Source organism: Squalius cephalus (assembly GCF_949319135.1).
Source record: "Squalius cephalus genome assembly, chromosome: 17".
In the NCBI taxonomy this organism is placed as follows: domain Eukaryota; kingdom Metazoa; phylum Chordata; class Actinopteri; order Cypriniformes; family Leuciscidae; genus Squalius; species Squalius cephalus.
Genome location: NC_137138.1, coordinates 1008673 through 1021210, shown reverse-complemented (window position 1 = coordinate 1021210; position 12538 = coordinate 1008673). Strand labels below are relative to the sequence as shown.

Genomic DNA, 12538 nt, shown 5'->3' with positions numbered 1-12538 from the left:
AATTTAATTTTACAGTAAAATACCGTCAAATTTAGAGTTTTTGGAAGTCACTGTATAATTTACAGTGAAAAAACATAAATTTACATTTCCACAATTCCCTGCGACACTTCACATGTGATGTACTTTTGCTGAAATAACTTTCTTCATAGTTTTTCTAATCAGTTATATACATTAGGGTTTTATGTTATGTTTATTGCATTTTTTTAATTTCATGTGTGTTTCTATGATGATGTTTAGTGTGTGTGTGTGTGTGTGTGTGTGTGTGTGTGTGTGTGTGTGTGAATTACACTGTGCAGCTTCTATATATTAGTATTAACTTTCTTAGCATGCGGAAAAGCTGCTTGTGATTGATCATGTGACTCTCATCTCCGCTGTGATTGGTGGTTGTCAGTGTTTTACAATCGTACCAAACAGATATTAGTAATTCAATAGATCTGTAAATTAACATTATATCAGATAGTGAAATACTTTTTTCTACAGCAAATTTAAGTTAAGTCTGTAAAACTTAAAATGTTGCTACCGTATTTTTTACGTTAAATTTCTGGCAACCTCAGCTGCCGTTTTTTTACCGTAAATTTAATGGAAATATTTTTACAGTGTGAGAGAGAGAAACAGACGAGAATCAGACACGGAAGCACGAGTGTGTGAAAATGAAAGCGCAGGACAGATGAACGAAGAGTTTAGACATTTGAGGAAAAACTCAATTTTGCAAAAATATCGGCCTAGAGTCACAGACAGGGTTTAGATTAAGCCAGGATTAGGCCTTAGTTTAATTAGGGCATTTAAGGAGCTTTTATAAACGTGCCTTTGAATCCTGATGTGCATCTTGAGACAAAACATTGTCACTGATATATTTTAAGATAAGCGTTCCGTTGAAACAGCTCAAACATGCGTTTTAGTCTGGGAATATTTTAAGCCTCGCAAGATTATTTTCAGGATTGATCCAGACTGAACAAACATACTCTGATAGCAACTGTCCATTCATTTACCACAGACTTCACTGATTATAACTCAGCCGTGCAGTGTCGAGTAAATTAATCTTCCTCCGCCAACACTCCCCCATATGCAAATTCACTGAAGGAAAATCACCTGTTTATTTAAATATCTAATTTGCATTCTGATTCCTGGATGTAGAGAGTCTGTGAAGATGTTCCCACAGGTATAGAGACTATCAGAGTACATCATCAAACACACACACATACAGTGTGCCAAGGAAATTAAATTGGATACGGATAGTACGGATGCTCCTTCAGGAATGTTCGTTTGCATAAAAGCTGGTGAAAACCCTAAAATAATCATCACTGCCATTATAATCACCTCAGCGAATCATGTCCGTTCTTGCACTGTTTCATCACCGCATATGTTGTGCTTTTCAGAAAGCGGTATTTTCACATTCCGAAACCAAGAAAGCTTATCGTATCTTTGCAAAGGAGGGTAAATAAACATCAGACGATGGCACTAGATACGTCTCGCCTTCTCTCGTTCCTAAAGCACTTATTCCCTCGTAAAATCAGGTGCAAAGAGCAAAGCAACTCATGAGATTTCACCATCCCTATCCCTATCCTGACCGATCCATAATCACATATCAACATTTCTCTATCTGCATTAGTCATGACATATAACTAGTATAGTGAGACGTTTGAGTGTGTGTGTGTGTGTGTGTGTGTGTGTGTGTTGTATTCTGTGGCTAAATGCAGGCCTGCTGTTGACAGAGCCAAACGAACAAGATCCTGATGTACCAGGATGGTCCCAGCGCTTGTGTTTGCTCTTCATACAAAGACGATTGTAGACACGGCAAATCCTCCGATACGGGAACGAGTTTATGCAGAAGTCGCCGTTTGAAACATCACACTCGGATATTTACACTCTCAAAAGCGTTTCCTGATTCAGATTTAAGACACTTTTAGGAGAGATTGTCCAACAGATGTGCGATACTAGATCGAAACACAACTCCACACTCGCTTACGGTGTGAATATTTCCATAGAATAACATAGAGAAGAGATGTTGATGCAAGAGGAAGTTATCGTGATTAAAGATTATGAGGCACGTGAATTTAAAAACCATAACGATGTGCAAAGATAAGTAGATTACAATAAAAAATAATACAAGTGAGAATGCTGACATTAAAAGACCTGAAATAGATTTTGGTTACACTATATTTTAAGGTGTCATTGTTACATATATTTAAGTACTGAGTGATATTAATGCACTGCATGTACTAACTATAGGGTTAGGGTTTGGTTGAGGGTTAGTTGCATGTAATTATGCATAATTTACTGTTGTTACTATAGTAAGTACATGTGACATATGTAACAAGGACAGTGTAAAATAAAGTGTTTTTACTCGTGATCAGGTGATAAACACTGACTGAATTAATGAATGAATGAATGGATGAATGAATAATTAAATGAATGAATGAAGGGATAATGCATTTCATCACGGAAGAAATCCCACACATTTTCGTCTGCCATTGTCCTGTGCATTGCGGTATAATTAGCGTTAATTACAGCCACGCCTCACAGGAGTTTGCGTTTAAACTCATTAGGCACGCACAGGTGTCACAGGTAACACACACACACACACACACACACTCCACAAACACAACAAACTACTTTTCTGCTCGAGCACTAACACTACATTCTGTTCGCCAATGATCCGTCCTCGTGTGAGTCCCGGTTGCTAACACGCACATGTTTGTGTGGATACAAAATACCGGCGCACTGCCAGATCTTTTTATTATTTTTTCTCTCCTGAATGACGTCACGCCGTGTTTTTTCCCTCGGTTGCCCGGCGACGAGGGGCGTGTCCTGGGTTTAAGAACTAGGCGAGGAAAGCCCTGATCTGACGATTCACTCACTCGAGTCCACACCGCGGAGAACGAGCGCGTCCCGAATGGCTCTGAGAGGGAACCGATAGACAGGGAATCCCCGACGAAACCGAGCCGGGTTCTGATGCGCGTGTCCACCGGCATGGCACGGACATGCGTCTGACGCGCGCGTTGGACAGGATCGCAGAATTAAAACACTGAGGATTTCATTTTTTTGACTGGACTCATGAGGTGCGTTTTGCACTTCTCCAACACTTTTTTCCTTTGGGTTTTCATGTGTCATGTTTTAGGAGCGATAGTTTCCCCAGCCCAGCAGCGTGACTAGGATTATTTTTTATTTTATTTTTACCTTTTTTCTTCAATTGCAGGCAGCCACCGAGTGAGTTTGACAGTATGGCTCTGAGCGGCACGCTTTTGCCCTCGATCTCCAGCTTTGCTGATGTGAAGCACAATGCCATTACTGGACCTGGGAATGCCAGTTCGGTGAGTATCTGATCTATCCGACAGGTGATGGTCAGCGGTCAGTTCACGCGCACATTCACGCGCTTTACTCGCGAAATTCCGCTGCAGGTGAGATTATGTCATCGGCTCGTAGTTGATATTCCTCGAGCAACGCGCGCGGCAGGGGCGTGAACCTCGCGAGCGCTATCTCACCGTCGGACAGTCTTATTAACTCACACTTCAGGTTGGACTGTCCTTAAGGCACCATAGTTGGAAAAATAAAAACAGTGCTGCATTTAAGCGTCTTTTAATAATGCATAACATCAGATTAAAATCAACGGACAGTTTGTCGATTATTTAGCATGCAAATTTGAGACTTATTATTTATCCCCCACTTCAGGCTGGATTCTCATAGTTGGAAACATAATTCTGCATGGAAAAAGTCTTTTAATAATGTATAGCATAACATCAGATTAAAATCAATCAACGGATAGTTTGGCGATTATTTAGCATGCAAGAATAAACGTCCGCGTTTGATAATTACGTTATTTATTATTTATCGTCCACTTTAGGTTGGATTCTCATAGTTGGAAATATAATGCTACTTGAAAGAGTATTTTAATAATGCATGACATCAGATTAAAAATCAAGGATAATTGGACGATTATTTGGCATGAAAGAATATAGGCCTACTCATCCTTTAATTTCACGCATTTGATAAGTATGTCTTTGAGACTTATTATTTATAGCTCACTTCAGGTTGGATTCTCTTAATTGGGTACATAATGCTGCATGAAAGAGTCTTTTAATAATTCATAACATCAAAGAACCAGGTTGATTAAAATCAACATGTCAGTCTGATAGTTTGGCGATTATACATCCGCGTTTGATAATTACGTCTTTGAGACTTGTTGACTTATTATTTATCATCCACTTCAGGTTGGGATTCTCTTAGTTAAGAACATAATGCTGAATGAAAGAGTTTTTTTAATAATTCATAAAATTAACAGATAGTTTGGCGATGATTTAACATGCAAGAATAAACGTCCGTTAATCTCATGCATTTTATAATTACGTCTTTGAGACATTATTATTTATCATCCACTTCAGGTTGGATTATCTTAGTTGGGAACATAATTCTGCATGAAAGAGTCTTTTAATAATTCCTAACATCAGAAGAACAAGGTTGATTAAAATCAACATGATAGTTTGGCAATTATTTAGCATGCAAGAATAAATGTTTGATGATTACGTCTTTGAGACATTATTATCGTCCGCTTCAGGTTGGATTATCTTTGTTGGAAACATAATTGCTGCATGAAAGAGTCTTTTAATAATTCATAATATCAGGTTAAAATGAATCAACTGCTAGTTTGGTGATTATTTAGCATGCAAGAATAAACGTCCTTTAATTTCACGCAATTTCACTCTTAGTTGGGAACATAATGCTGGATTAAAGCATCTTTTCATAATTAATCAAACCAGATTAAAATCAACTGATTATATAGCATGCAAGAATAAACGTTTGATGTTTACGTGTGCGAGACTTACCTTGTCTCATTCCCTCTCTCTGCATGTCTGTGTTTGGAATAAGAGATGGAAGGCGGACATGTCTCAGCTCAAACACCCCTGCATGTCTTCAGGCGGGACTTGCACTGACCTGGACGTCCCATCCGTGATGACCAAGAGGGAACCGGAAGAACTCGACCAGCTGGACTATGATTTCATCCTGTCGAACAGCATGTTTCAAAAACAACAACAACAACAACAACAACAACAACAACAGGAGGCCTCGATGTCCAGAACTCTTCCCCCGTCCCCGTTGCCCTACACCTATCAGATGCCCTCTCCTCAGGACCAGGACAACAACATGTTGTACAACATCCCGGACATCAGCGACGTGTCTCCCTCCGGAGGTTTCGTTGCGGAGCTGATGAGACCGGAGCTGGATCCTGCCTATCTTCATCCCACGAGCCTCCAAGGGAAGTTTGTGGTGAAGACCACCCGGGACATGAGTGAATACAGCATCAGCAAGGGCGGGTTAATGTCGGACACGTCGTCTGTGCCGTTCGTATGTCCTCCGATTAAAGAGGAGTGTCCTGGCACGTGCACCATCTCCCGACCCATGGATATTCACTTGGGATTGAACTCCGGCTCCGGGGTCGGTCAGAGAACGCTTCTGGATCCTCACGGTTTCAGCACGGGTCGATCTTCCACTTCTTCTCTCTCTCCGGACGAGCGTCCTCAAGCTCAGGTGTTGGGAGAGCCTTCATTATCTCTGGCTCAGGGATATTCCGGTTATTCCGGTTTTCCGCAGCCTCCCGCTCAGTACCAAGGTCAGTCACTACTATTAGTCGTTTTACCTTTAACCCTTTGGAGCAGTGCGCGTGTCGGTCAAACATGACCGATTTATTTTTTTGTCATTGAAACGAATGTACTATATTTGAGTTTGATAATGTTTTTTATTTAATATTTAGTATTTTTTTATACTTAATTATATTTACGCTGTATTTATAATCCATTTATTCACTTTTTGAGCATAGACCTGAATATTTAATTTCTAACTTAAACTGGTAAATCTTGAACGCTTTAGAGCGACACACTGAAGTTTGATCTCTTTATAGAGATGACACTTGGCAGATTATTGATGAAGTGAAAAGTTTTTTAAAAAGTAACAGAATTTTACGTGTATTGTGAAGAAAATTGCACAAGAATCCAATTTAAAATTTATATATGAAATATATATTTTCAAAATCACATTTTACTCTATTTTGTTGTTCGGCTGCAATACCAAACGCTTCCACTAGAGGAACTTCGTCTCATTCATTTCCAATGCGATTGTTTTTGACCGTGAGAAACACAAGTGTGACTATTGTTTTCAGGACCATTTAACCTGTTCAAATTATGTCCATGATTTTTTTCAATCAATTGCACTGAGTTTTAACCAAGCGTTAACCTAACTGCAGTTCATCCACTGGCCACTAGAGGCCGGCTGCAGAAGAGACTCAATCCCATAGACCTCCAAGTTAAAATGGCCAACTTTACAGCAGGAAAACACATGTTTACAGTCTGGTGCTAAAAGTGGTTTTGGTCTATATAGCTGATTTTGCCCTTCATGATGACTGTGAGGGGGGTGAATATTTTTATAACTCATCCATTTAAATTATATTAAGCCTTAAAGTTCTGCATAATTAAGGGTGTGGCCACTTGAGTGACAGGTGGATTTTTGGTCTATATAGCTAATTTTGGCCATTTTACTCGTTACTCTTTGGCAGAGCTGATTTCTCCAGCTGAGGGTTTGCCGGAAGAGTCCAAGCCCAAGCGGGGTCGACGCTCCTGGCCGAGGAAGCGGATCGCGACACACACGTGTGATTACGCTGGCTGCGGGAAAACATACACCAAGAGCTCGCATCTCAAAGCCCACCACAGGACTCACACAGGTCAGTGTCTGCGGCATACGTCTTTTCGTCTTCCTGGTTCTGAATCGGACTCTTGGATTGGTCGATCCCCCTGTCAATCACAGCTGCTGGACCAATCAGAGGCAGAGCTGATGAGGGAACAGGACTGTCTTCTTTCTTGCTGTCGTTAACAGTCCTGAAAACATCAGACGTGTGTTCAGCTTTACTGGCTGATTAATGTGGCACATTTTATAAGGGTTAAAGGGTTAATTCACCCGAAAACTAAAATCCTGTCATTAATTACTCGCCCTCATGTCGTTCCAAACCCTTAAGACTTTCCTTCATCTTTCAGATTTCTGTCCCTCCATTGAAAGTCTGTTCACGCAAGTAGGGTTTGGGTATCGTTTGAATTTTAACGATTCCGATTTTGATTCTGCTTATCGATTCCGGTTCTTATTGATTCCTAATTTCGATTCCAATAAGGTAACGCGACTGCGAGATGCGTCAAAATCAATCAAAACCCACAGCCAATCAGAACAGCGTGTGAGGGGAGTCAGCCAATCAGAACAGCGTGTGGGTGGAGTCAGCCAATCAGAGCAGCGTGTGGGTGGAGTCAGCCAATCAGAACAGTGTGTGGGTGGAGTCAGCCAATCAGAGCAGTGTGTGGGTGGAGTCAGCCAATCAGAACAGCGTGTGGGCGGAGTCAGCCAATGAGAGCAGTGTGTGGGTGGAGTCAGCCAATCAGAACAGCGTGTGGGCGGGGTCTCGCGGCACCAGAGAGTAATCTCGACGGCACTCGCAAGAAAATGGATAAGTAGCTACATAATCAAATACACAAATATTACACCATTTAAACATTAAAAATACATAGGCTGAGTTACTAAAACAATCTTTGTCAAAGAATACACTTGCTTGTTCACAGTTTGAATGTTCTTGTTTCCATTTGTTTAATTTCAAGATCTGAGGTGAATTATCCATTGTTGCTTTTACAGCCACAAAGCTGGAGCACTAAATGATGTTCAGAGTCACATGACACGCTTTTAACATTAAATAAACCACATAAACAGCACCTGAGATCATCATCGCCACACTTTGTGTTTGTTGTTCCAGCGCGACGTCGCAGTCACATCCAAAACATGCACAGAAATGTGATTTTAATGTGATTTTAAAACCACTCAAGCGTGAGACGACACTGTTTTCAGTGCCTAATATTATTTCTGCCGTCTCTCATATTGAAAAACTCACAAAGGAATCAATAAGAGGAATCAAAATTTTAATTTTATAACAAGTTTCCGATTCCTGACCTCAAGTATTGGATTTTCGATTGCCAAACCCTCTGTGAGACACATGTGCTGTAATGCCGATCTGAAGAGAGTGCCGTTGGCAGGTGTTGTGATCTGCTAGTCAAACAGCAGGTTGATACTGATCCCTCATGAAATAAACCACACGCCTGTGTATGACTTCCCCTTCTATTCAATACACCAAAGGACGAGCAACATCTGAATTGCCTCTCTCTCCCTCTCCCTCTCTCTTTAATTGTGTGTGATTGTTCTCGTTAGGACCTGAGGGTGAAACGCTAACTGTTGCGTGTGCTTGTGTGTTCAGGAGAAAAGCCGTATCACTGTGACTGGGAGGGATGTGGCTGGAAGTTCGCCCGTTCGGACGAGCTCACGAGGCATTACCGGAAACACACGGGACATCGGCCGTTTCAGTGCCAGAAGTGCGACAGGGCGTTCTCTCGGTCCGACCACCTCGCGCTGCACATGAAGCGCCACCTATAACCACAACTGGAGGACGTCAGAACAAGGGAAGAGACTGGAGAACCACGTGTTGCCTTTGAACAAGAGTCAGTGGCTGCGTTTACATGCAGCCTATAATCCGTTAGCGATCGGCTCAATCGGACTGGAAAGCCTTCGTGGAAAAACACAGTAATCGATCCCAATTAAATTTCGATCGGATTGAAAGGGGTTTATTCCTTTTCTAATCCGATCTAGAGAACATGTGAACACCTGATCGGATTGAAAACCGAAACTGAAAGGACTGAAATGGCGCAATGACTTTGAAATTGCGTAATGACGTAGAAATAGCGTATGACGTTGAAATGGCGTAATGACGTTGAAATTGCGTAATGACGTAGAAATAGCGTATGACGTTGAAATGGCGTAATGACGTTGAAATTGCGTAATGACGTAGAAATAGCGTATGACGTTGAAATGACGTAATGACGTAGAAATAGCGTATGACGTTGAAATGGCGTAATGACGTTGAAATTGCGTAATGACGTAGAAATAGCGTATGACCTTGAAATGGCGTAATGACGTTGAAATAGCGTAATGACGTAGAAATAGCGTATGACGTTGAAATGGCGTAATGACGTTGAAATTGCGTAATGACGTAGAAATAGCGTATGACGTTGAAATGACGTAATGACGTTGAAATAGCGTAATGACGTAGAAATAGCATATGACGTTGAAATGACGTAATGACGTTGAAATTGCGTAATGACGTAGAAATAGCGTATGACGTTGAAATGGCGTAATGACGTTGAAATTGCGTAATGACGTAGAAATAGCGTAATGACGTAGAAATAGCATATGACGTTGAAATGGCGTAATGACGTTGAAATTGCGTAATGACGTAGAAATAGCGTATTACGTTGAAATGGCGTAATGACGTTGAAATTGCGTAATGACGTAGAAATAGCGTATTGCGTTGAAATGGCGTAATGACGTTGAAATTGCGTAATGACGTAGAAATAGCGTATGACGTTGAAATGACGTAATGACGTTGAAATAGCATAATGACGTTGAAATTGAGTAATGACGTTGAAATAGCGCAATGACGTAGAAATAGTGTAATGACGTAGCAATAGCGTAATGACGTAGAAATAGTGTAATGACGTAGAAATAGTGTAATGACGTAGCAATAGCGTAATGACGTAGCAATAGCGTAATAATAGCGTATGACAGAACGACTGTTGTTCCAGTTGAATAAAGTGTCATATAAATGTTTCCCGTCATTATAAAATTATAAAATTACATTATTATTACATTAACAACATATTATTATTAATTACTATTATTATTATATTACTATAATTATTATATTATTTATATATTTCGTCATACGCTCAACGTCTCCAAATTATGACCAGAAATGGATAAATATTAATTCTGCTGTTTAAAACAAATAAAGAACCAATGTATGAGAATAGTTATTAATTCGTGTATATTCGTGTGCGCATGTCCAAAAACATATCCCGATTTTAAGCTTTTGACATATAAACTCATTTTTGATCACCAAAATGACACACTTAAACTATAACCGCGCACATCAACCCGATCACATGTTCAGCGTTCACGTAAGCTCCACATCCAGGAATGACCTCAGTCCGACTGAAGCACGAGTAAACGCAGCCGCTGGAACTCCACGACGAGCTGTGTTTTCCACAGCATCAGGGTTGGGACTTTTCTTCTTCTTTTCTTCTTTTTTTGTGTTTTTTGTCGTCGTCTTCCAACATGCTGGTGATTCGAGAGGCTCTGTCTGCTTTCTGGGACGATACTGGAACGTGCGTCTACTTACCGACAAAACTTGGAGATGCCAAGTGCCAAACTAAAGACTGGAAGTATATGAATATCAGGGATACACATTAGATTATATGCAGGGTTTGAAATTAGCACTCGCCAAACGCGGGAAACATCCACTGTGGCGGGAAACGCCGTCCAATCACGAGCCAATCTGGCGTGTTGTTATTACGTTTACTCACTTTGCTCTTTGCTGGGGAATCTACGCAGATTTAGCGCAAATACTCAACATTTGTCATCATGATGTATTAAATACAGTGTATTGCGCAGAATCTGCTCACTCAAACACACACGTCACTACACAACAAATAACAACGCTTGTTCACTTGCATTGAAGCAATAGCGAAGATTAAAAAGCATTTGGTGAACAGAAAAGATATTAATTTCCAACATCCTAATTTTTTTTTGTACTGTATTGATCAGTCCATATAAAACACATTTTTTGAAGGGAGGAGAATAAGAATACACTGCAAAAAATGCTTTTCTTACTTAGTATTTTTGTCTTGTTTCCAGTCAAAATATCAAAAAATTCTTAAATCAAGATGCTAGATGAGTAAAATGCCATAAGATATTATGTCTTGTTTTCTGGGGAAATAAATAAAAATTAAGTTAAAACAAGAAAAATTATCAGCCAATGGGGTCAGAAAAATAATCTTGTTTCTGTTTGAATTAACATTATTTTTCTCACCCCATTTCTTTTTTTAAGCATCAACTCACTTAATTTTGATTAATTCTAACACAGGACATAATATCTTATGTCATTTTACTAATCTAGTAAATGCTTTAATAATCTTTAGATATTTGGACTGGAAACAAGACAAAAATACTAAGTAAGAAAAGCATTTTTTGCAGTGTAAGAAATGAATGTGTGAAATCCAAATATTATATGTATGCTGTGACGTAGTTAATCTGGTTTACTTAAATTTTTTTTTTTTTTTTGGGCAAGTTGAAGTTCTGAATGTCCGGTGACGTAAAAAATGTAGAAGCTAAATTGTCCGGTGAGTGAAAACGTTGATTTCAAACCCTGATTATATGTATTAACGAGGCCTTTAATTGACCCACATTCCATCTCTCAATCCTCAAACACTGATCCGTCGACTGGATTGTTTAAAAGCCATTAATTTCAGGTACAGAATAATTTATAGGTGTGTTACGAGAAGGTGCTGGTGTATTCAGTGCGGTACCAAAGATTAAAGTGGACTTTACTGGAGCGCTCCTCGGTGACGGACATCTAAACTGCACTGTGGTTTGCAAGGTGCAATAATTTTGATATGTAAGACATGCATATTTTTATATAAGACACAACAACAAAAAATAACTCTGAACAAAGCTGTTTTGTTTATAGTCAGATTCATGTAATATAATCTTACGTTTTGTACATTTGTAAATATTTTTCATTAAGGTTTTTTGTATTTTATGTATGAATGCAATCCAATAATAAACCAAAAATAAAAGGTATATGTGACTTGTGATTCTGTTCAGTGAATAATGTGATTAAACTGAACGTTTGCATGGATTAAGCTGCATAATCAGGGTTTTCTGCTCATATTATCATGTTTAGCAGACAGAACACATTCATTTCTCTATAAAATTGGTTTCAGTCTGATTTTTGCTTTTACTGCATGAAAATGTTATGATTTTAAGTGTGAATCAGCATTTTTTTTAAATACTAGAAACACTTTACAATAAGGTTCATTAGTTAGGCTAACATTAATTAATAACATGAACTATGAGCGATACATTTGTTACAGTATTTATTAATATTTGTTAATGTTAGTTAATAAAAATACAGCCATTGTTTGTTCATGTTATTAACTAATGCTAACAAATACAACCTTTGATTTGAATAATTTATTAGTAAATGTTGAAATTAATATTAACTGAGATTAATTAATGCTGTAGAAGTATTGTTCATTCATGTTAACTAATGAACCTATTGTAAAGTGTTACCTAAACACGATTCATTTGTATATCATGGTATGATATTTCAGACATTCTATCAATAAAAGCAAATAATCTGATAATGCTGTCCTAATTTCAACAATTCGAATCAAATGTTTGGATATCACGATATTTTAATGATCCATTAATGATTAACAAATGAACTCATTTCCTTCTAGTTATAAACTAAACTGATTTTCTTATATAACTCAATGACACTATTCCCTTCACCATTATGATTATTATTATTTACAGACTGACCCTCACTATCTGTCTGTTCATATCATAGAGGTTCATATGCAGTGGATATCAGACAAAATTATATTTTATTGGCGTGCTTTTGTAT

General features: G+C 38.8%; 1 protein-coding gene and 1 long non-coding RNA gene across 2 annotated transcripts in view; both read left to right on the top strand.

Annotated features, from left to right (window-relative positions):
* LOC307144490 overlaps window positions 1-12538 on the top strand; it is a 299734-nt gene that overhangs the window by 224649 nt on the left and 62547 nt on the right. The window lies entirely within an intron of this gene.
* Window positions 2834-11709, top strand: klf4 (Kruppel like factor 4). Its single transcript, XM_079846871.1, has 6 exons — window positions 2834-3059; window positions 3197-3311; window positions 4864-5605; window positions 6545-6709; window positions 8273-11221; window positions 11255-11709. Exons 1-5 carry the CDS (start codon window positions 3055-3057, stop codon window positions 8446-8448), a joined length of 1203 nt encoding a protein of 400 aa, XP_079702997.1. The 5' UTR covers window positions 2834-3054; the 3' UTR covers window positions 8449-11221; window positions 11255-11709.